Source organism: Mustela erminea, chromosome 20 (assembly GCF_009829155.1).
Source record: "Mustela erminea isolate mMusErm1 chromosome 20, mMusErm1.Pri, whole genome shotgun sequence".
NCBI classification, from domain to species: Eukaryota; Metazoa; Chordata; class Mammalia; order Carnivora; family Mustelidae; genus Mustela; species Mustela erminea.
This window is the reverse complement of record NC_045633.1, coordinates 14,958,221-14,983,456: the sequence shown is the minus strand read 5'-3', so window position 1 is coordinate 14,983,456 and position 25,236 is coordinate 14,958,221. Positions and strand designations below refer to the sequence as shown.

General features: G+C 50.6%; 1 protein-coding gene across 5 annotated transcripts in view; it reads right to left on the bottom strand.

The window, feature by feature from the left end:
- The window catches only part of LOC116580920, a 138,392-nt gene that overhangs the window by 62,239 nt on the left and 50,917 nt on the right, over positions 1–25,236 (bottom strand). For 4 of the 5 annotated variants that reach the window (XM_032327782.1, XM_032327785.1, XM_032327783.1 and 1 more), the window contains 9 exons: positions 21,355–21,535; positions 16,686–16,897; positions 14,857–15,045; positions 14,302–14,459; positions 13,201–13,363; positions 13,005–13,091; positions 9,357–9,494; positions 9,142–9,261; positions 8,016–8,108 (listed from right to left, as the gene is read on the bottom strand). In XM_032327782.1, the coding sequence (XP_032183673.1) occupies positions 8,016–8,108; positions 9,142–9,261; positions 9,357–9,494; positions 13,005–13,091; positions 13,201–13,363; positions 14,302–14,459; positions 14,857–15,045; positions 16,686–16,897; positions 21,355–21,535 (1,341 nt within the window). The remainder of the gene's footprint in view (positions 1–8,015; positions 8,109–9,141; positions 9,262–9,356; positions 9,495–13,004; positions 13,092–13,200; positions 13,364–14,301; positions 14,460–14,856; positions 15,046–16,685; positions 16,898–21,354; positions 21,536–25,236) is intronic. The other variant, XM_032327786.1, reaches the window with a different exon arrangement.

Sequence of the window (25,236 nt, the reverse complement as noted above, 5' to 3'; positions counted from 1 at the left end):
ATAAATAAAAATCTTTTAAAAAATCAAGATTTAAAAAAAAAAAAGAAGAAGTTCGCCTCAGATCCCCTGACCAATCAACACAACATCTCCACACTGGGGTCCAGGCAGGTTCTAAAATCCCCCATGACGTCCCCATGAGTCCGACGTGGCTTGGGCTGGGAACTTTTAGGGTGCACCCGCGTTTTCCTCCGACTGGCCTCTCTGTGGACCTGAAGACTCCCACAGACCATGCATTCTCGACAGGGGCAGTCCCCAAATGCAAAACCTTGTTTGTTGGGGGTAGATTTAAATTAAAAAACAACAACGTATGTGCAAATCACCGATGTGCATACAGCACGCAAAAATACGGGATGTCTGTGCCATTAAAATATCGCAGAGGGGGGTTTATGGGACGCGCTGGCTAGATCGTACAAGCACACCCTGAAGGACCCTGTTGGTCACTGTCTTGAGGATGTACGGATTCTGGGCTCTCGCTATATTCCCATCAAGCAGGATGTGCAGCAAAAAACATGTTCCGCACTCAAGGTCATGGGCTCTGACAGTGGCCAGCTTAGAGCATCTCCTTTGTAACAAAGAATGTCCACATGGCAGGCCTTGAGCTCCCTGGAGCTCTGGTCGTGCAAGGAGCGAGAGGCTACAAACGGGTGCTATGCTGTTCAAGCTTGCCGTGCGGAGATCCCAGCCATGGAGCCTGGGTCCAGTCCTCTGCTCCCGGACTCCCCGTACATAAGTTCCCCTGCTAAGCCTCTCTCTCGATTGCTATCTCCAGGCCATTTTTTCCTGTATCACTGGGCCATCCCCCAGCCTTGGCTTAGAGCCTGCCAGGGATCCGCGGCCTAACTGGGGAGCTAGCTGGGAAGCTGGAGAAAACCCTATGAGTTCTGAGGTGCCGGAAAGGGGAAAAGGGAAATCCGTGGGGGGAAATGCCAAGTTGGCCAGTGACCTCCGTGTGGGGTGGAGAGGCCTATGGGTCAGACGCTTGTGGACCACCGCATGAGAACGGGGACGGATATGCCAGCAAGTCTAATGGATGTGGGGGAAATTGCGTGCTGTGGCAGGGAAGGGAAGGGAGGGCAGGATAATAAGTTAGAGACCTCCACGCACCGTTGTGCGAAGCCAGGAGGTCCCAGGATGTTACGGATTAAGATCCAGGCCCTAGACTACTAGGTATTTATCCAAAGGATACAAAAATACTAATTCAAAGGGAAACACGCACCCCGATGTTTACAGCAGCGTTATCTGCAAGAGCCAAACTGTGGAAAGAACCCAAATGTCCATCAGCTGATGAACGGATCAAGAAGATGTGGTGCGGACACACAACGACAACGGAATACGTCTCTGTCACAGAAAACGAGCGGAATCTTGTCATTTGCAATGACATGGATGGAGCTAGAAGGGATTATACTGAGCAAAACAAGTCAGTCAGAGAAAGGCAAATACCATATGCTTTCACTCATATGTGGAATTTAAGACACAAAACACATGCACATAGTGGGATATAAGAGAGACGAACCAACAAAAAGACTCTTAACTCTACAGAACACACTGATGGTCACCAGAAGGGAGGCAGGCGGGGGTGGGGGGAATGGGGGAGACGGGTGATAGGGGATGAAGGGGTGCCCTTGTGATGAGCCCCGGGTGCCGTATGGAAGTGCTGAATCCCTATATTGTGCTCCCGAAACTAATGTTACACTGTATTTTTTTTTTAAAGATTTTATTTATTTATTTATTTATTTGACAGAGCGATCATCAGTAGGCAGAGAGGCAGGCAGAGAGAGACAGAGAAAGAGAGGAAGGGAAGCAAGCTCCCCGCCGAGCAGAGAGCCCAACACAGGGCTCAACCCCAGGACCCTGAGATCATGACCTGAGCCGAAGGCAGAGGCTTAACCCACTGAGCCACCCACGCGCCCTTATTACATTGTATTTTAACTGCAATTTACATATAGTCTTGGAAAAGAAAAAAAAAAAAAAATCCAGGCAACTTGTAATAAAGTCCAGTTAGGACACTAAGAGGTAGAATCTCTAAAAAGTGGCCGATCTATCTATCTAGGGAAAACTGACGAGAAAACAGACAAAATTTGCCATGTTTTCTAACCGCCACTACAAAGAGAAAGTTTATACAGCCATTATCCTCCTAACTCCTAGAAGAAAAACTAAAATCCTTTCTCTGTCCCTTGAAGTTGTCAATCTTGTCCCATCTTTATAACATGTACATCCCAGGAAATAACCAAACATCAACACAGAGACTGAAGAAAAAAAAAGGAGGGAAGATACTCTTTAAAGTTCAGATTGCTGGGGCATCTGGGTGGCTCAGTGGGTTGAGCCTCTGCCTTCGGCTCAGGTCGTGATCCCAGGGCCCTGGGATCGAGCCCCACATGGGGTTCTCTGCTCAGCAGGGAGCCTGCTTCCTCCTCTCTCTCTCTGCCTACTGTGATCTCTCTCTGTCTGTCAAGTAAATAAATAAAATCTTAAAAAAAAAAAATTCAGATTGCTGGGGGACGCCTGGGTGGCTCAGTTGGTTAAGCAGCTGCCTTCGGCTCAGGTCATGATCCCAGCGTCCTGGGATCGAGTCCCACATCGGGCTCCTTGCTCAGCAGGGAGCCTGCTTCTTCCTCTGCCTCTGCCTGCCATTCTGTCTGCCTGTGCTCACTCTCTTTCCCTCTCTCTCTCTGATAAATTTAAAAAAAAAAATCTTTAAAAAAAATAATAAAATTCAGATTGCTGGGAATAATAAGGAAAGCCGCTCGGTATGTAGGAAAGGCAGGAGATGCCTAAGAAAGCTTTCAGAATGAGAATATATTTTGGTTAAAGAGAAAAAAAGTAAATTTGTCCTGAAATGAGACTGGCTGTTTAGAGAGAGGAAAGCTTAGGACAAAATCTAAATGAAAAAAGAAAGCTGTAGAAGGTTCACGAAGGGGAATCTTAGGAAAGAGTTTTATGCCTGGTCAGGACTAAGATTGGAATAAGTTTGTAAAGTACATTGGTGTAAGATTAGAATTTGATTCATCCCTCTGTTAAAATGACAAAAGGTTTCTTGGTCTGCTCTTGATTAAAAAAAAAAAAAAAAAAAAGTCAACAATTTTTCTTTTTTTACTCTGCCCAGAAAAACAAAGTTTCTACATTTTGCCTTTACTGGGCTGATAAGAAACTCTCATGAGATTTTTAACCACGGCCATTTGTTTGAGACTTTGGTTGTTGGCAGAGTTACTGTTCTACTCTGACGCTTTAGCAAAATGCGCTCCTGCAAAAGTGCTCGTCTCCCCAGAAATTCATGGAAAGGACTTTGACAGGTACAAGTTTCTGGGAAGGAAGTTTCTGGGCCACCTGTGTACTGCCACACTATGTCATGGGACGGTAGCCCGCGACCTCTCCTGCTCTCCCATTCCCGCATCAGTGAGACAGGCACCTAGCACTGATGATACTAACATTAGCACCCAAAGTCTTGCCTCGGCTGCAGAAAACCTTGCAGGCTTTGCCGGGGTTTCTTTGAGGGAGACGATGGGCAGGGAACCCACAGACACTTCAGGGCCCTGGCTTATCAGCCAAGCACTCAGGTGTTATCTGATTGGAGAAGACAAAGTTGTTGCCGCAGTGACCACTGAAAGACACAGGCATACCATGCCTCGCCACCCCAAAGCAGATGGAGGCCTTCCTAAGACTGTTAGGGTACCAGCGTCCACTCAGCCCTCACCTGGCCTCATTGCTTCAGCCTCTTTTAGATTGGTTAAAAAGAGAGAGAGAGAGAGCACCCAAAGCAAAGCATGTGATCATCCAGCCAAGGTGGCTGGTGGACAGACCCCAGCTTTGGGCATTCAGGGACAGGGACAGCCATGCAAGTTCAAGGATACGTTCCAAAAGTCCATGTCAGGCAGTGCACAGACCATGCCTGCTTGCAACAATGCTGTACCTTGACAAAAACCCCCAGTGGGGAGAAGCACTCCACCCACGGCCCAGTGACTCAGGTCATCCTGAAGGACAGCCGTTCACGGGAGCAGCGGAGCCCCCGCAGGGGCCATCCTCTGGGCCAGAAGGAGACAGACCAATCCCTGAGCACGTGCGGTACCCTGATGAGTCAGCAAGGGGCAGCCCTACGGCCATCCCGCCCTCCACAGGGAATGTCTGCATAGATGCCAGCACTGGACTGAGCTTCGAGCATGGACGCTATGGTTCCGTGAGCCTGATCCCAGTGTTCCTTTTTTTTTTAATGATTTTATGGGTTTTTTTAATGATTTCATCTATTTATTTGAAGGAAAGTAAGAGAGGAACACGGGTGGGGCAAGGGGAAGAGGGAGAGGGGGAAGCAGGTGCACCCCAGAGCAGGGAGCCCAACATGGGGCTCGATCCCATGACCCCAGGATCACGACTGGGGCAGAAGGCACCCACTTACCCTAAGCCACCCAGGAGCCCCTTCAGTGATTTTAAGTAATCTCTACAACCAACGTGGGGCTCGAACTTACAACTCCAAGATCAAGAGTCACGTGCTCTACTGACTGAGCCAGCCACATACCCCACGATGCCACTGTTCTGTGCACAGACAGCTGACAGCTGGACGGCCTATGGAGGACTGACCTGTAGGAGGACCTCCTGTTCCTGCAGAGGCACAGGACAGAATGGGGGCAGGGCGCCCACTCCAGGGAAATGACCTACAGAAGGACATACTCCAATGCCTAAGAAGGATAAACATCACCGTTTTCCATGTGGGTGCACACACCGCACACACCCCAGCTGGAAAGCAACAGGCCAGTGGGTTGGCCTGTGTCTGCCTCCTTACAAAGACCTCACGCCCGTCTGCCAACGACGCCCAACCTATGCCGGGAATCACCGTGACCTTGGCCAAGACACACTGGACAGGGAGTAAGGGCACAGACTGACGGCATGGGTCCCTTGTGTCTCTCTGGTGGCTGCCGTTCTGCTCGGAGGTGTGTGGACACTAATAAAAGACCGCCTGCAAGGCTGCCCCAGTAAGCGTGGTCCCCAGTGAGGCCACCGTCGGGGGCCTGGAACACCTGTGCACATCACGTGGGGTGTCCACTGACATGGACAACCACCAAGGCCCCCAGTGGCATTTCCACGTACCATCCCAGCCCGCTGCAGCTGGACCGATGGACCGAAGCAGGGTACAGATACAATGTTGCCACAGCTGGGACGACAAACCCATTCCCTGGCCCTGTGGACATGCCTCCTCTCAACAGCTGTGCGGACATGAATGCCCATGTACGTTCCCGCCGTCCCAGTGCCGGTACGCTCCTCACCCTTAGAATACAAGCAGACCCAGCATGTGGGAAGAATGTTCTCTGCTGCAGGCAGGGACGCAAGGTCACCTTTCATGTCCCTGACACAAGATCTACCTACATATAAAGAAATGACCCTGGAAATGGCCGACAAGTCCACTGTGGTTTGGGGTTTGGGTCCCACGGGGAAAAGGGACAGGACAGGACCTATCCACTGCCTCATTCCTCTACCCCATTCTGCCAAAAACAACAGAGGGACACAACCCGGGCCTCATATAAACAGGGACACTATCATAATCGCCTTACAAGGGATCATTAGAAACAGGTTCGCCCCACTGCGTAACAGAGTGGGGACAATCCGGTGCCGGTAAACACAACCGCAGCGGGGGGTGTGGCTTTATCTCCCGTGTGCTGTTACGCAATTGTGACTTGGTGCCCACTCAACGGCACACTTCTCCCGCTTCGATTCCGCGTGGGAAGCTGTTCGGTGACTGGGCTAACCTTGGCTCCCACCCACCATCAGACCGCCAGCTGGGGCCTCATGAACTTCCACTATCAGTCACCGTGGGCCCACCCCAGCGAATCCAAATGGCCTTGAAACGCCTCTACCCTTAACATAATCCCTCTTCGCCCATCTCTGGGCCCACCCGTGTTCCCGGGCTGGGCGGGCTCCCCTCGGGGAAAGAAACAAAGAGGCAAATTTTCCAACTGATGAGGGGGCAGATAAATCAAGACTCCGCCAGTAAGATGCTATTTGGGAAGGCCTGGTATGGTCCTCGGTGCCATTTATAGATGTAGCAGGGAGGTACTACGGGACCCCGAATCCTATAGGTTGTAATGTCGGGTAGACAGCCACACAACAATGCGATCACACGGTACTTGTCACCGCTGGTGTCTGGCTGGAGAGACAGCATGCACCCAATCCCACAGGTGCTTTCCCCTCGCCTTGGGCCTGGCTACAAGCATGTGGCACACCCTGGCCCTGCTTCCCCTATAACTGGGCTGAATGCTACACCCAGGAGCTCCCCCTACCTGCTGGGCCATATACTCATTTATAAGATGAGAGTGGCAGACGCACGGCCTCTAATTCCGCCTGTAAGGCAGTCCCCCTCCTTCCCTGGCGAGTTCCCAAATAAGACAGGAACTTCCTGCAACACAGAACGGCTCGTGACATGTAAGCCACAGCACAAGGGGGGACGTGAGCTCTCCCTAAGACAGAATGCTGCCTGTAGACACCTGAGTATTCCCACAACATTCCCTAAGCCAGGGCTGGCATAAAGACAGAGCAAAGCTGCTGAAATCCCTACTGACCCTTTTAGCAATTGCTTAGATCACTTGCCTTCTTCCCAGCCAAAGAGTTTCTGAGCCATCTGTGTTTTCCTAGGACCTGGACACTGTGGCTTACACTGTTGCTGCAGGATTTGGTGGCAGGGCGTCTCCGCGTAGCCAGCCCAGGCATTACCATGGAAGAGAGGCGTGGCAAGAACCTATGGGCCCCCCGGGGTATATCAGGGAGGACTGTGTGGTCCAGGCCAGGCCACTGGTTCGTGCAAACCCACCCCTAACACCGTTGCCAATGCACATCTTGAGAATGTACGAATGCTGTGCTCCCTCTATATTTCCATCAAACAGGATATGTAGAAAAAACACTTTCAGGGTTCAAGGTCAGGAGCTCCGGGGATGGCCAACCGGGTGCACCTCCCTGATAATGAAGAATGCCGGGATAACAGGCCTTGATCCCCTTGGAGCGCTGGCCGAGAGGGGAGGGGCTACGCATCATCACTAAGCTGGCTGATACACTATCAGAGCCACCTGCGGACAGGGTGCACCAGTGGATGCTGTGCGGGGGCTTCCAGAGCGGGGAGGGGCTGACAAGGCTGAGCTCCGCCGCCTCCCTTCATCTCGGATCTGGGATGCTAGGAACTCTGAGGTGTGCCAGGATTTTATGGACCGGAATGCCCTCCCCCATGAAAGCAAAAAAGCTGGTAACAAGACAATGTGCCTGCGGGAATTGGAAGACACATCCTGATTTCCAAGCTGTTGACCCGTGAAAGCAGGTGCCTCCAAGAAGGACCAGTTCCCATCCTCGAAAACTCTTCTGGGGCTCCTTTAGTGTTCCCAAAGCCTCCAGCACAGGGCTGAGCACACAGCAGGCATTTAAACATTGCTGGCAAGTTCCGGACCTCATCCCACATGGAACTTCCCCTCTATACCTCCATCCGCAGCCTGGTTCCTGTGTACATGGCCCATGTGGCTTGCTCGGTGAAGCAACTAACATGTGGGGTTTTCTAAGCACCCAGCCCTGGGGCAACAGAGCCCAGCCCTCCCGCCTGGCCCCCTTTCTCTGCCCTTTATTTCCTTATAGGGTAAAACCCTTCATTGTTTCCACCCCACACCACGCAAACATACTCCCTAGTCCAAAAAGGTCCAGAAGGCTTCTCCCGATACAGGACAGGGTTGACAGGACAGTTCTACCTCTCCCCATTTTCAAGGGTGAAATGTGATGCTTCCACCCCCACCCCCCGACCCCAGGGAGCTCAAACTCCTTCTGGCCTGGACAATCACTTCCAAATGATGGATTTGGAAACCTCCCTGCCCATCTGTTCTTGATTCTTGGACTGGCTGTCTGGCTAAGCTCAACATCCTGCAGTGGCCTCCCCCACCCCACACCCGGGCCTCCGCCCTCCCCTCCTTCCGCCCCATCTCCCCGCAAGCTGGCTGCTCCGCTCGGAGACAACACTTGGCCGGCGATCCGAGGTCATCCCAGAGGGACCACGTGTGTACCTGTAAGTCTGGAGGAAATGTTGGTCTGTGAGGATGTCTGAGCTGGAAGAGGAATGCCAAGTGGGAGTCGGATCCGTTCATCTGGACCGAGACCTGTGGAACAAGGGAGGCGGAGGAAGAGGGTCAGAGGGAGCAGAGGAGGGAGCAGCGGAACTCCGGAAGGTAGCTGGCTGGGCACCCGAAGAGGGACAGGTCATCCCAGAATTTGCCCACAACCCAAGCCGAGAGCAGATGCCAGAAACGACCTTCTGTGACGCTTCTTAGCCCCAATCTCACTCAGGCTGCGTTACTTGGAAGTAGGAGAAGCGAGGCCCCAGGCATGGGGCTGGAATGATAACTCTGGGACCTCGGCCACCCTACGTCCCCTGCCACGTTGCCTGCTCATGCCTCCCATGTCCACGGCTGCATTCTATCTGACCCCGACCGTGAACCAGGCACTGGACTACTAGCTTTGTAACTGTCACCTCACTTAATCCCCGCTCCTGCTCTCACAGGCTGGTATCACTACCCCATTTCACAGCTGGTGGGGAAGAAACCATATTCAGTGAGGTTGAGTCATTTACCCAGGGTCACACAGCAAATCAGCAGTGGAGCTAAGATTTGAACTTGAAACCTCCCTGGAGATGGAGACAGAAGCAGTCACCCGTGCATCCCCCGTACACACTGCAGAGCCCGGCATGTGGCAGAGACACAGTCCGTGTAGCATGAAGGACCAAACAAATACACGGATGGCACCTTCTATATAAAGTCACCAAGCTGCACTTTCTTTCCCTCCCGGACACACAGCTGAAACTACATTTCCCATCCTCCCTTGCAGCTGAGAAGGGTCATGTGATGAGTTCTGGCCAATGGAATGTGGGCAGGAGTGCCCCCCCCCTTTAAGGATCTAGCCCATGAAAACCTCCTGAGTAATTCTCACTGTTTCTGTGTCCCCCTGTGCCAGCGGCGGCAGGGACACAGAGCTGCACTGCACTGTGACATGACCAGGCAAACAGGCTTTTATTACAACAGCCAGGGCATCCCGATACATCCCACCCCCTCTTCAGCCACCGCACACGGGGACCCCTGCCCTCTGACAGGAACATCACACCCCCCTCAGCGAGAAGGCAGAGCTGAGCCATCTGACCTGGGATGTGACGTTGTGGTTGATGGTGGCCCTTGTGTCCAGGCTGCCATCAAATGCTCCCCGGGGACCCCATCTGAAGAGGATGTCCCCATCCAAACGCAGGGCCTGGGGGAGCCTCAGCTGGAAAGAAACAGCACCACTCACTCCCTCTCTCCAACACCTGAGGTCCACTCAGAGGCTGTAAACCAGTGTTTGCCCAACCCGGGGACCAGTACCTGGGAGGCGTGCGCTGCGTCCAGCGCCAGGCTGTGCCACATCTCCCCACGCTGAGATCGGTCACGGTGCAGACCCTTTAAGTGCAGTACGACCTTCTGGTTGACTTTCAAAGTGGCCTCGACCTCCCTGTTCTGAGCCTGGGTGAACAAGAAGCGGTGGCAGAGAGAGGACTTCCCATCTCCAAGTACCTGCAGAAGCCCCCCGCTTAGAATCCAGCAGGTAGAAGAAAATGGCCCCATGATGGAAGGGATAAAGCTGTCTACACCATCCACACACAGGGCAGCAGCAAGGGACAGGTGCACGAGGGCCTTTCCGACAGGGATGTTCAAAGTCAGTGCCCGCAGGTAGGGTTAGCAGCACGGGCTTGAGGGCGCAAATCTGAGGACCCACGTCTCATTCCAAGGGAGTGCCCTGGTATTAGTCTATTTCGTTCACTGCGGTGTCCCTCATACTTAACACAGGTCCTGGCACACAGCAGGCGTTCGGTTAACACCTGGAAGGGTGCAGAATCCCATGGGATCGCCTGCAACCCCAAAGCCAAAGTCAGGCTGAAGTGAAAGAACGTTGAATTCATAGTGCGACGGGCAGGATAATACCCCCCCTCCCAACGTTACCCACATCTCGATTCCCCAGAACCTATAAATATGTTGCCTTATATGGTAAAAGGGACTTTTCAGTACAGATCTTTAGATGGGAAGATTATCACAGATCAGCGGTGGGCCCAAGGTAATGGTAAGCGTTCTTATAATAGGGAGGCAGAAGGGAGTGAGTGGGGGAGAGAGAGAGAGAGAGAGAGAGAGAGAAAATGATAATGCTACTCCTACTGGCTTTGAAGACAGAGAAAGGGACCATGACCCAAGAGACGTGGGTGGGTTTTAGTAGCTAGAGAAGGCAAGGAAATGGGTTCTCTCCTGGAGCCTCTCAAAGGAATGTAACTTGGCCAATGCCTGATTTTAGCCAAGTGACACCCATTTTGGACTTCGGATCTCCAGACAGGTAAGGTGAGCTTGCGTTGTTTCAAGCCACCAAGTTTGCGATACGGAGGTACAGTGGCCACAAGACACTAACACGCGCGGTTCGTCACGCGTTCACACTCAGCAACTTTGCAGCCTCTGCCACATGCCGAGGCCACGGAAGCAGGGGGGGATGCCGGCTGCGCCCATCCGTGCCGACGGAGACATTCAAAGTGTCTTGCCACCGAATTTCATTGTCGGCGTGTAACTTTGGAAGAGTTCGTGGCTTGATTTTAGAAACAAGATGGCAGAGGAATAAATAAAAGCCCAAGAAGAGAAAAATAGATGTGTGTCATCGAACAAAGACAGGGTTTTAGAAAGCACGGAGAGCCACATCCAGCTCCGTTCAGGGTCGCCGTCGACTTGGCGACCTGCCGCCGCTTCCTGCCGGCGGGTGGGATGTTAGGCCCCGTGCTTCCGATCTTCTGATTTCTTTTTAATTAGAAGCAGAAATCTGGGTTTGGCCCCCAAATCTTCTGATTTTTAAATGGGGATGATGGTTTGAAAAATGTAAAGTACAAAACAGGCCAAACAAAACACATCTGCAGGCTAGACCCGGCCCGTGGCGTCAGACTCTGCGATCTCCGGTTTGGGGGGGAAAAAAAACCCCCACTCAACACCATGGGGAGGCATTTCTGCAGGTGTGTTGGGCTCTGTTTCCTCTCAGGAGCTACCAAGCTCCTGGCTACCAAGCCTCTGGCAGCCTCCACAGCCCTGTTTAACTGGTGCGGGAAGAAGGGACCCTAGAAGGCTATCTCGGGGCTCGACAGTGGGTTCCCCTTCATCCTTCAGCAGCTCTCTGCATCTCCCCTGAGGGGGAATCCACCAGGAACTTCCTCATCCAGGGCCTGGCACACAGTAGGTGCTCAATCAATGCGTGCTGGAGAATGAGGTTAATTCCCAGGCCTTCTACTCCTCCGAGGATCAGGAAGGAGTCGGCCGAGTGGACGCGTGTCAAGTACCTGAAGCAGATTATTACCTTATGTCTCGGTCCCCACAACCACAGCCCAGAAGATGGCTACTGCTGTCTCCGTTTTACTGTCGAGGAAACGGGGGCCCAGAGACGTGGAATCCTTCACCACGGGCACATGAGCAAGAATGAATTTCTCTCCTGGGATGACTAAGGCCAATTGGCACCCTCTAAGTCAGGGGTCCCAGAGCCCCGGCCAGGGAGCCAAGCCGGACTCGTGTTTGTAAATGAGGCTGTCTTTGTCATTTCGGGCTGATCTCACAAAACTCCCATGGACGGGGCGGTGGAAACACCAAAATTTATTCTTCCCGGTTTTGGAGAGTCCGAGTCTCGGTCTGGAAGTCCGAGACCACGGCGCCAACATGGTTGGATTCCGGAGAAGGCCCTCTTCCTGGCTGGCAGGCGGCTCCCTCCTTCCTGTGCCCTCACAAGGTGGACACAAAGCTCATGGTCGGGGGGAGGGGAACCTAACCACCTCCTGAAGACCCCGCCTCCCTGTGCCTTCAGATTCAGGCTTCAGCATACAAATCTGGGAGAGGGGGCACACAAGCAGTTAGCCCAAAGCAAAAGTCTGATCGGAACACAGTCGTGCCCGTTCCCTTGTGTGTTTTCTAGAATGTGTCTGTGCTACCAAGGCGCAGGTGCGTTTGGTTCCCGACCGCCCCTGATACAGCGAGTCTGGCAACAAGTGAGTCAAATGAAATTCTTGCTTTCCCAGCGCATGCAAGTTTGGTGTACACAGTCGTCAATTAAACGCGTCCTAGCCACACAACTGAAGAAACAACGTTTGTAACCTCATCTGAAGAATCCTCATTGCAAATAAATGCTAACCATCATCTGAGCTTCCAACCAGCTGTGATCACAGATCACCACACTTGATAGGATAATAACGAGAAAGGGAAATATTGCCGGAATCACCAAAATGCGACCCAGAGACACAAAGTGAGCAAACGCTGTTTGGAAAAACGGCACCAGTGGCCTTGCCGGACACAGGGTGGCCCCAGGCCTTCAAGTTGTATTTTTAAAAAGGCAACATCTGCAAAGGGTCACCAAATAAAAAGCCATCCCATGAGAATGCAGACACGATCCCAATCATGGATCTTAGGGACTAGCAGGGGGAACACTGATTGGTTAAAGAATCATGTCAAAATAGGACTGGGATTTGTGAAAAGTGCTAGAAACAGAAGTGTGGGGTGTGCAGGACCAGGGGATGGGAGGCAGTCTGGGGCCAGGAAAAGCTTCCTGGAAGACAGAATGTGTGAGCCAGATCCTCAGCAATGAGTACAAGGGAAGGAGGCAAAGATGAGGGAGTAACAGCTCCAGGCACAGAACATGCAAAGGTCCTGGGGCAGGAAAGAGCCAGTTGAGGAACTGGAAGGAGGCTGAGTGAAAAGAGGCAGCAAAAGGGAGAGAGTGGTCTCAGGTGGCCTGGAGCATGAGCAAGACCAGAGAAGCAGGGCTGGGGTCTTCATATAGAGAAAAGAAGTAGAATAATTCTGACATATGGGAAAGCCCCCTCTGGCTATCAGGTAGGCAGGAACAGCAGGGGCAGAGTGGAACAGAAAACCCAAGCCGGGGAGCATGCTGCTCATCTAGTTCAGAGGAGAAGGCAGTTTGGATCGGGGACCACTGGGGTGCCCGGTCTCCGGGGTCTGCTCACTTACAGCGTGCTGGTTCCAAGCCACGGCGCACCCCTCCACATTCCTGGGGATGGCCTTGCCGTCGTACGGGTGAGTCAGGCCTGCACAGACCTGGAAGGGAAGGCCACACGTGCACACACATACAGAGACGGGTCAGCGACAGATGGGGGACATCCCCTGCTCCCAGGCCCCTTCCCGGCTGCACTGAGAGCCCACTCACGTAGGGGTGTCCGGCCTGGTAGCCCATTACTATGGTCTGCAGGGTCTCCTCTTGGCTGTTCAGGACGAGCCTGGTTTCCAGGGAGCATCGTTGGTGATGCCCATCGGCTGTGAAGGTCTCCTGCAGGAGGAGACTCTGCGGGATGGGCAGAGGCAAGGCGTGCCTGGCATGGAGAGGGGAGAATGGGTCGAAGCCATTAACATGACTGGCAGGGTCAGGGCCCAACTGGAGCTCCGAGCAGGCCTGTCACAGAGAGGAGAATGTCAAGACACACATCAGCCCTGCATCTCGCCAACTCACACTCATTTACCATTTTGCCACGCCTTCGTGACAGCCGAGTGACCTGGCCACAGCAGGGGTCATCATCACCCTCGGGCAGCAGAGACCCAAGGACAGCCCCTGGGGTCTGTTACCTTGGGCAGCACAGGACATGGTTGACTTCCCTGTGCCTCAGTTTTCCCATCTGTGAAATGTGGGTTCAAATACAAGCCCCCCCCTCCTTCCCAACAATGGTTGGAATCACTGAGATAATGTCTGTGCGGTGAATGCAAGCTCCCTGAGGGCAGCAGCTCTGTCCTTTTGATTCCCTGTTTTCCCAGAGAAGTATGCCCTGGCACATAGAAGGTGCTCAGCAAATCAGAGAGAAATGAACAGAGGAATGAGGTTTCTGCAGATGACGGCTGCTGTTACTTCGTGGTTACTGCTGTTTTGACAGATCACTCCGGTCAGGCAGCTGGTTTGGTCACAGGCTGGGGTTGAGGTTAGGTCTGCCGATCTCACCCCCTCCCCATCCCCTTCCACTCCCCCAACCACAGGAACAACCTTTTCAACCAGCCACACTTCTAGGAACTGGGAAGATCACCCCAGAAACTGGGTTGAGGCCAGACTTCTGCTCCCAGGTCTCTAAGCATCCTAATAGAAGGGGGCCAGGGATGCAGGGACTTCCGAGGAGGGCAGGCAGCTAGTCTTCGAGCTCTGGGCTCAGCCTGGGCCCCATGGGCCAGCGTGGGTCTCCCAGGTAGCATCAGTCACCCCATACCCCGGGACCCAGAATCAGAAGCCTGGCAGATGCCGTGCATAAGGGGAAGGGGCCGCACAGACCTGAGGAGGAGGGTCCCCTGTTTCTGGTACAAGTTCCTGTCGTGTGTCCCCTCCTTCAGGTTGCTCTCCAACTCCAGGCCCTGAGGCTGGCCCCTGGAGCTGGTCACCAGAGCCATCAGCGACACGTGGGTCTTCCGGGGCTGCAACAAAGGACCAGGCTGGTGGAGAGGATGGTCCAGCGGGGACTGAGCTCCTTAAATATGGTGCCCAGGGGTTCAAGGAGCAGCTCCTACTACCCGCCCTTTGTCCCGGGAGTGACCACCTGAGAAGCAGCTGCTGAACGGGACCGCAGTCTTGCCCCAGAGCAGACCCCGAGACCACACAGGTGCATGGCCATGCCTGGACCTCCCCAGGTGCCCAGCAGGGAATGGTCTCAGGCTTCTGGCTCCATGAGGCAGAGCTTTGCTCCAGGGTCTGCGCTAATATGGCCGGGGTCCGTTTTACAGATAAAGAAACTGAGCTCAGGAAGGTCCAGCGTCATAGGCCAAGCACTAAGTGCTTTCCCATCCCCCAGGATTTGGGGGTCTCTCAGCAGCAGAGCCCGCCTGGACCCACCTGCTCCGTGTGCCTGTAGGCAGCTGTTAGGTTCATCTCCTGCACGGGGCCCTTTAACCAGCAGTGAAGTATCTTAAGGTCCTGGCTGTTCTCCGCGTGGATCTCACTCTGCACTGCAGCAGTCCAGGCTGACTCTATTTCACTCCGGCTGCGGAAGAGGCTCTGGGCCACAGTTGTCACCATGGATACCTACAGCAAGCCAGGGGAAGGTAATCAAAGCCTTTGCACACCTTATGCCCTCCCCTGGGATGCCCTTTCTCCCCTGGGATGCCCCTTCTCCTCATTCCCACTTGGTGAACTCCTACTCATCCTTCAAAACCCCATCGATACCACCTCTGTGAGGCCTTTCCTGAGGGGTCCAGGCAGAATGGGGTGTTCCCTACGGGGTCCTGAGGAAAAAGGACACACTTCCTTCCATCTCTTAGCCCTGAGCCAAGAGAGAATCTGAAGCATCAGTTATTAGAGAAGATAACTCCCTTCTCCCTCTCTCCTCTTTGGCTCGGAAAGGAGTATGATCTCAGTGGGCCACTATTATTAGCAGGCAGGGTCTCTGTGTCCTGAGGGACATGTGCCAGTGGATGGCCCTCTCTCCCTGCATCATTGCTGTGGTCTTCAGAGCCCTGGGAAGAGCTCAGGGAGTTAGAGCACTACAGCTCTGCATGGGGCCATACACCCCAGCCTACTGCCCCACACAAGCCCCATCAGGAATAGCATGGTGCCTGTACCCTGGAGGCTACTGTCCCTGTTCACATGGCTCAGGGCCTCCCAAGTGAAGGTGATGGGGTCAAATGGGGTCTAGACGTGACCGAACCCCTGGCCATATTCTAGAACTCCACAGCACCTTGTTCCATGGGCCCCAGACTTGGGTTCGCCCCAGAACCTACAGGCCCCCCACGGCCAGATTCCCATTTCAGGGAAAGTTCCGTCTGTCCACCTGGCTGTTTGCGCTATAAACCTTGGGGTCATTTAGATCCCGTCTTGCGCTCCCTCCCCACCGCCCAATCACCAGCAAGTCTGTCGGCAAATCTCTCGTTTCCCCCTGCAAACTAGTTCTGGAATCTAGACACATGCTTCCATCTCTACTGCCCTTCCCCCACCCCAGGATGGGCCCGTGAGGCCCCTGGTTGGGGGTTTGCCAGAGCTGGCTGGCTGAGCCCACCCTGCTACCACTCAGCCCTGCCTCAGAGGGGACTCTGCTGTCCCCAGGTGGACCCACAGAGCTGCCTCTCTCTGGGTCCAAGTCAGGGCCAGACCTCCTGCTGTGTCCACGCATCATCCCAGCACTGGGAGAGGCTATGCGTCAGGCCCCCCTGAGTGACCCCTGGGGCATCTTTCATGGGGTGGTTTTCTTCCAAACTGTTATGTTTCAGAGAACCAACAGGTGCAAAGAAGCACAACCAATTACACCCAGCATTGGCTGTGAAACTGACTTACGACCTTGAAGTTTTCATTCTGGTTTTCAGCAAAGGCCTGATGTCTACTGGTTTCCCGAGTTCCCCTTCAACCTGCTTTCGTATTTTAATCTATCAGCTGCTAAGCAAGAATATGGGAAACTGAGATGGGGGGCGGGAGAGGGCGGGACAGGGCGGTCCCCTCTCCCAAATTCACTTGGCAACTAATTCTGGGTCATCCAAACTGCCCACATCTGTGAGCTGGTACCAGGCCTGGGTGTCTTTCTCCCTCTGGACACAAGAAGTTCTAAATGTCAGGGAACCAGGCTCCTGGGCCAGGAGTCCCGCGGCGGTGGGGGGGGGGGGGGGGCCGGGGGCGTGGCTGGCGGAGCAGAGGGCGTGGCCAGCAGAGCAGGGGGCGTGGCCGAGCATGCGCACCCGAAGGTAAGTAGTAGCCCGGGTGTAGATGTGAATCCTGCCTTCCCCGCCGAGGCCCTGGTTCCTGTAGGCCACGTTCATCACCAGGTTCTTGAGGGTCCAGGCCTTGCCCAGCGTCAGCTCCAGGACAGCCTGGAACGTGGGTCGGTGCGGCCAGTACAGCCTGTGAGCCACGGAGACCGTCAGCCATGGACAGTCCAGGTTCAAGGCTCCTGCAAGAGGTAGAGAGAAGCAGGTACACCCAGTAGGAAAAGAGCTGCTGGCAGGTACCAAGGGGTCCCCCGTGGCCTCATCACAGCCACTGTGGGCATGTGTCAGAACGGAGGATGACGAGGATGGGACCGGAGGGGACTTTACAGAACGCTGGTCATGTTCTGAATCCTCATGGGGGTGACACAGGTGTGTGCACCTGTCAGAGCTCAGTCAGGGGTACCCTGGAGTCGTATGCATTCCACCCTAGTTAAGGGATGAATGCACAGAGATCTACAGCTTAGTGTGAACTGCACCAACAAATAAGACGGATGGATAAGTGGAAAGACACGTGGGAGAAACATGTTAGCAGTGGAATCTGGGCTGACCGCATGTTGGCATTACCAATACGATCCACTGCACTTTTCTGGTTTGACCATTTTTCTTTTTTTTTCTTTTTAAGATTTTATTTATTTATTTGACAGACAGAGATCACAAGTAGGCAGAGAGGCAGGCGGGGGGCGGGGAAGCAGGCTCCCTGCTGAACACAGAGCCCGATGCGGGATGCGGGGCTCGATCCCAGGACCCCAAGATCATGACCTGAGCCGAAGGCAGAGGCTCAACTCACTGAGCCACCCAGGCACCCTTGGTTTGACCATTTTTCATAGGGACATGTTGGACAAAAGACATGCACGAAGAAGTTGGAGAGGGGGCACAGGTATGTGGTAATGAAGAAAGTGGCTTTTAATTTCCAAGTTGTGACCTCTTTGAGCCTCTGCTGCTATTATGGGTACAGGAAGACTGCTCACTGGGTACTGGGACAGAGGAAGCACTCATCAAGAAGAGCAAATACTGGGGCGCCTGGGTGGCTCAGTCAGTTAAGGATCTGCCTTCAGCTCAGGTCATGATCTCAGGGTCCTGAGATCAAGCCCCACATTGGGCTCCTTGCTCAGTGGAGGGTCTGCTTCTCCCTTTTCCTCTCCCTCTGCTTTCTCCCATCTACTGTCTCTCCCTCTCTCTCAAATAAATAAATAACATCTTTTTTTTTTTTAAAGAGTAAATACCATCACCAACATCATCATCAAAAAGGTGACAATCAACATAACCTTTTCCCCTTCCAGGATTCACTAAAAGCAGGTCTCGTCTTTTGTCATGAATACTCCCATTCCCTTGAAGTAGTAATTCACACAAGATTGCTTGGGACATTTGGGATGAGCAGTGAACAAGCAGGCACGGCTGCTGCCTTCATGCAACTTGCAGCCCAGAGGCAGCAGATGGCAGAAGGGACAGATCTTGAACAAATAAACATATAAGGAGACCTAGGAAAAAAAATCCTGAGTGCCATGAAGGCAAATAAAAGGGCGGGGGGGGGGGGGAGTTGATAAGGATCTGGCCAGGTCGGCCAAGGTTCCCATTAGGAAGTGACAATCAATTGGGGACCTAAATGAGAAGCAGTGTGAGTCTGTCAAAGGGAAGGGTGACCTGCCACCTGCTGGAGATGGGAGATTTATGGTCTGGGGAAACTGAGGCAGGGAGGCCTGGAGGTAGGCAGACCAGATACAAGGAGGCCAGGGGGTGTGCTGCCCAGCTGAGGACAGGGAGATGCTGAATAGAGTGGCGTATGGCCCTGCCCTGCTGCATCCCTCCCACGGGGGATACTCTGCGGAAGAAGAGAATGAAAAAGAAAAGTCCACAGATACAGACCACAGGGCTCCCCGCTCAACTGCTCAACAAAGAACCCCATCAAAGTGCTCCCCCAAACACATGCAGAGCTTCTTGCAAATGAGGGCTGAGTGCCCAGTCCTTAAACACAGCACATACCGAAGTCTTGCCCGACACTTGAAAGCCTCTAATAGGAATTCAGAAAAAAAAGTTAAGAGAAACTCAGGGAGAACAAATTCAAAGTCCCCCAGGTCTGTAAGGTATTCTCTCGAGAAGTAAGAGGAGTTGTGTTCTCGGAGCAGGACATGTAAGAAAAGGACTCTCAGGAACCAAGACGAGCTCTTGGAGATACAAGAGAGCCACAGTTAAAATGTAGTAGAAGGGGGGGCAGATGGAGTTCAGGAAATACGTCCTCAAAACAGAACAACAACAACAAAAAGACAAGGAGATGGGGAAAAAAAAGAGAGAAAAGAAAGAAAATTAGAGGCTCGGTTTCTGAGGACCAACATCTGTCTAACTGGAATTCCAGAATCCAGAAAGAAGGAGATTATCCAAGAGATGGTACAAGCCAATTACCCAGGCCCAAATGACGTTTCCAAGTTGAGAGGGTCTAAGCAAAGCACCCAGTACAATGGATGAAAGTTGACATACACCAGGGCACATCATAAAAAGATCTGAAGACACTCGGGATACAAAGAAGTTCCTAAAAGCATCCAGACAGTGATAAAGTGGGCACATACAAAAGGATCATGACCCAGAAATAGGATCTTAACTATTTGAAATGACACTGGAGCGATGTCCTCAAAATCCCAAGGGGAAAACTATAATTCTCTCCTCAGCCAAATTACCCAGGTAGAACGAAGACAGTTTAAATTCAGGGTGATATTCCACTATGCGTTAAATTGTGTCTCTCAAAAATATACAAAATGCCAACTGCCCCCCCCAAGTATACCCCAGAATGTGACCTTATTTGAGAAATGAGGTCATCATAGATGTAAGTAGTTACAATGAGGTCATACTAGAGTAGAGTGGGCCCTAAAACCAATAGGACTGGTATCCCTATAAGAAGAGGGAATTCTAGGGGCACCTGGGTGGCTCAGTGGGTTAAGCCTCTGCCTTCGGCTCAGGTCAGGATCTCAGGGTCCTGGATCAGGCTCTCTGCTCAGCGGGGAGCCTGCTTCCCCCTCCCCCTCTGCCTGCCTCTCTGCCTACTTGTGATCTCTCTCTCTCTCTCTCAAATAAATAAAATCTTAAAGAAGAGGGAAATCTAAACACACACACACACACACACACACACACACCCAGGAGAAAACCATGTGACAACAGAGACAGAGATGAGAACCATGTCATTATAAGCCAAGGAACTCCAAGTAGCAACGGCCTCCATCAGGAGCTAGGAAAAGGCAGGGAAGAATTCTATTCAGGTAACAGAGGGAGCATGGCCCTGACAACACCTTGAACTCAGAATTCTAGTCTCTGGAACTGCTGAGAGAATACATTACTGTTGTTTTAAGCCACTCAGTTTGTGGTCCTTTGGTAAGGCCGCCCTAGGAAACTAACACACTTATCTCAGGAAGCTACTAGAAGATGTGCTCGATCAAAACAAAAGGGTAAACCAAGAAAGAAGATGACACGAGTGTAAGAAACAGGACAGTGCCCCAAGGAAGTGGAAGGAATTCCCAGGATGACGGGGAAGGGATGACCCAGAACCAAAGCTGTGCAACTGGTCTACGTCGGAACCGAAAGACAGAGGATCCAGGAAGAAGGTCTCCAAGAAAGATACAAGAACTAATTCAAGCTGATACATAATCTGATGTGTCTGACCACCTGGAAAAAAAGTTTTGTACTGACACTAAAACTTCGGGGAATAATTATAAAGAGAAAACTAGAAAATTAGTCAAACGGGGAAAAGACAATTATAACTCCAGGAAAAACATAAAGTTAGAATCTTAGAATACCATGTGTCTCAGCTGTGAAGGACATTTATACAGTCACAATTAAGTAACATTGACTATTCACTGACCAGCTCTCATAGGGGAATGAAGGGAAATAGTTATGCGGAAAAAGGCTGGTTTAAGAGTTAAATTCTCATCCTCTCTGGTTAGAAATATATCGAGGATGCCTTAAGGAGAACAATCAAGAAATAACAATATAATTACAGTATTTTAAGAACCAAAGGGTTTAACAAAAAAGAGCTAACAGTTTACAGTGGTTGCTATTTTAGGCAAAACTTGGGATAGGAAAACATGGAACAGGAGATTACTGTATTTGTTATACGCTAGCTTTTTTAAAGAATATTTCAGGTATGTATATGAGTACAGAACATAACATGATGAACCGCTACATAATACTCACCCCCTTCAACAACTACCAACTCATAGTTTCTACTTTATTTTTCAAACTGCGTATTACTGCAAGAAAAATAAAATTAATTCAAGGATAAGCTATGGCAAATCCATTTTTTTTTTTAAGTGAGAGAGTATTCCGGGGAGAAGAGACAGCAATTGCAAAGGCCCTGTGGTATGTTTGGAGGAATGGGAAAGAAGCCAGTGGGGCTGCAGATAACAGGCAACAGGTAAAGTGGGGTAAGAATAGGCTAGAAAACCAGGCAAAGGGCTGGAACGCAGAGCTCTGTCCATGAGGCTAAGCTGTCAGGATAGAACCGTAAGTGTCACGGGACACATGGAAGGTCTGAGTCTTGACAGCCAGACCAACGCAAAGGAAAGGTTATTCCACGTAATGGGCACAGCCCGAGCAAAGGCCTGGGGACCACAGATCTTAACTGCTAGCCCAAGAGTCTCCCCTAGATGACACTCACCGTCCCACTTCCACAGGGTAGCGCGAGATGTGTCCTTCCACTGCAAACCTGCCACGAGGGGCAGCTGCCCGTTGTGCTGCACCTTCAGGTGTGTGCTGCTCTCCACGTGTGGCTGGCGAAGGCTTGAGTGATACAGCTGCACTCGGTAGTTCACCTGCCTGTCCGGCACCTGCAGCACAAACTGGAGAAGAGCCATGGCTTGAGATGCTCATCAGATCAGTCTATTCCCAACCTAGAACATTCCACCGGCTCACCACGACAGCCAGGGGTTGGGCTGAGTTCCCCGGTTTTCAGGAGCTGCCCAGCCCGCTCCCAGAGAAGCCCTGTACCCATCTGCCGTTGCTCCCCGTTGTCCCTGGAAACCACGAATCTACTTTCTGGTTCTATGGATTTGCCCATTCTGGACATTTTATAGAATCGGCATCACATAACACGTGGCCTTTTGTGTCTGGTTCCTTTCACTTACCATGATGATTTCAAGATTCACACGGGAATATATTCTAGTGTGTATCAGCACTTTATTCCTTTTTATTGCTGAACAAAATTCTATGTATGGATAAATCGTATTTTATTTATCCATTCATTTTTTTTTTTAAGATTTTATTTACTTGACAGGCAGAGATCACAAGCAGGCAGAGAGGCAGGCTGAGAGCCATGGCTGCCTTCTCTCATGGCTGAGCAGAGAGCCTGATGCAGGGCTCCATCCCAGGATCCTGGGATCATGACCTGAGCCGAAGGCAGAGTCTTAACCCACTGAGCCACCCAGGTGCCCCTGTCCATTCATTGTTGAGAAGACTTTGCAATGTTCTTCCTTTTTGCCTCTTACAAATAACACTCTATAAATAATCCATACAGATTTGTGTGAACATAGGTTTTGAATTCTCTCGAGGACCTAGGAGTAGAATGGTTATGTCATATGGTAACTCCGTTCTTAACATTTTTAAAGATACACCAAACTGTTTTTCCAAATCGTCCTGCCATTTTATGATCTTAAGCAGTATACGAGAGTTCTCACATCTCCATATTCTCACCAACACCCCGTCTTTTTCATTTTTAGCCTTGCTTGTGGGTTTGTACTAGTATCTCCCTGTGATTATGATTTCCCTAATCATGTTGAGCATATTTTCATATGCTTATTGGCCGTGTATCTACCCTCTGTAAAGAGATACCTATCCTTTTTTTTTTTTTTTTTCCAAATCCTTTTTCTTGTTGCGTTGTCTATATATTTGGGGGGGACATCCCTTACCCATCATTAACTTGTAGATGTTTTCTTCCATTCTGTGGGTCATTTCTCTTTTGGAAGCACAAACTTTTTGACTTTTGATGAAGCCCAGTGTATCCATTTTTGTTGTTGATTAATACACTTTTAGTGTCATGGCTCAGGAACCCTTGCCTACTCTGAGGTTGTAAAGATTCACTTTTAAGTTTTCTTCCAAGAGTTTTATGGTTCTTCAGTTTAGGTCTCTACAATCTGGTTTGCATTAGTTTTTATATATGGTATTAGGTAAGGGTCCAACTTCATTCTTTCACACATGGAAATCCGGTGGTACCAGCGCTCGTTGGAGAAAAGATTGTTCTTTCCCCTCTTTAATGGTCTTGGCAGCCTTGTCCAAAATCAACTAACTGTAAATATAAGGGTTTCTTTCAGACTTCATTGGTCTGTAGGTCTATCCTTACACCACTACCATACTGTCTTAATTATCAGAGCTTTGTAGTCAATTTTGAAATTGGAAAGAATGAGTTCTCCAACTCTGTTCTACTTTTTCAAGGTGGTTTGAGCTAGTCTGTGTCCCTTGCAATTCCGTATGGATTTTAGGATCAGCTTGTCAATGTTAGCAAAAAAAAGATCACATCGTTTTGATGGGGACAGATAGGGACTAGCGAAACTTAGGTGAATTTGGGAAATGCTGCCATCTTAACATTTGTTTTACGATCCAAGAACCTGGGATGCCTTCCCATTTATTTCAGTTTGCCTTAATTTCATTCAACAATGCCTCGTGGTTTTCAGAGTATTAAGGTTACATTCTTTTGTTACACTTATGCTGAAGTGTTTATCCTTTCTTGACACTGTTGCAAATGGAATTTTTCGCTTAATTTCATTTTCACAATTTTCACTGCGAGTGTAGAGAGAGACATCTGACTTTTGTGTATTTATCTTGTCTGCTACAACTTTGAGGAACTCGTTTATCAGCTGTAATAGATCTTTTTGCGGATTCATCAGGGTCTTCCACATACAAGGTCATCTGTAAGCAGAGATAGTTCTTCTTCCTTTCCAATCTGGATGCATTGTATTTCTTTTTCTCGCCTAACTGCCCTAGCTAAAACCTCCAGGACAATGTTGAATAGAGGTGGGGAGAGCAGATGTTCTTCTTCCTGATCTTAGAGGAAAAGCATTTTGCCTTTCACCATGAAGTAGGACATTGACCATGGTTTTTTCATAGTTGGTCTTTATCAGTGCTCTTCCATTGCTACTCTATGGGGTGTTTTTATCAAGAAAGGGTACAGGGTTTTGCCAAATACTTTTTCTGCTTCTATTCAGACGATCATGTGTTCTCCACCAGTCCATGAATATGGTGTAATACACCTTGACTGATTTTCAAATGTGAAACCAACCTTGAATTCGGGGGATAAACCCCATCTGGTCATATTGTGTAATTCCATTTCTACATTGCTGAATTCAGTTTGGTAGTGTTTTCTTGAGGATTTTGTATCTTTATTTAGAAGAGGTCTTTAGTTTTTCTTTTCTCGTGTCTTGGTCTGGTTTTGGCATCAGGATGATTCCGGTCTCATAGAATTAACTGGGAAGTCTTTTCTTGTCTTGACAAATCACTGAGTAAATTATTTTCTAGTCAATTAATTCTGGCACAATCCAGCCCAGCTGAGAGGTTAAGAGCCTGAGGTGGGCACTGAGACCTACTGAAGTTTCAATTCAAAGTCTTGCCACATAGTCACTGTGAGACCTCAGATGAGTCTGTTTACACAATTTATCCCCAGCAGAATGAGGATAGTGGTTAGTTACTTCTCAGGGATTAAATGAAATAATACAAACAACGTATCTGAAAACATAGCCTGGCATTAACAAATGCCTCATCACTGCCCACTCTGCCCTTCCCTCTTCTGTTCCCTGTCACCTTCTTAAGGGTAAACAGTATCTCACACGTGTCTCCCCAGAAGCTAGCGTGGTGTCTGCCACACCTGAGAGGGCTTGCAGAAACAAGCAGTCTTTAATCTTGTCCCTAAAACCTTTGGGACCAGATGCTTTCCAGGAATAAGAAATTTTCATGATTGGGTGCCTAGGTGGCTCAGGTCATGATCCCAGGGTCCTGGGATTGAGCCCCGCATGGGGCTCTCTGCTCAGCGGGGAACCTGCTTCCCCTTCTCTCTCTGCCTGCCTCTCTGCCTACTTGTGATCTCTGTCCAATAAATAAATAAAATCTTAAAAAAAAAAATTTCATGATTTAGAATAGTAACATAGGGGACGCCTGGGTGGCTCAGTGGGTTAAGCCGCTGCCTTCGGCTCAGGTCATGATCTCAGGGTCCTGGGATCAAGTCCTGCCATCGGGCTCTCTGCTCAGCGGGGAGCCTGCTTCCCTCTCTCTCTCTCTCTCTGCCTGCCTCTCTGTCTACTTGTGATCTCTCTCTATCAAATAAATAAATAAATAAATAATCTTTAGAATAGTAACACAACACATACTGCGATTATAGAAAAAACTACCAATTAAGTCAAAATTCTAATTTTCTTCCAATGCCAATACAAAAAAAGCTGTCCCCGGAAAGGGTAATGCAGAGGTAGGAAAAAAATATAGAAAGATGGCGCTCAGCCTTGTTGATTATCGGGGAAATGTAAATTCAAACGAGATGCCCCTTCCATCCAGATCAGCA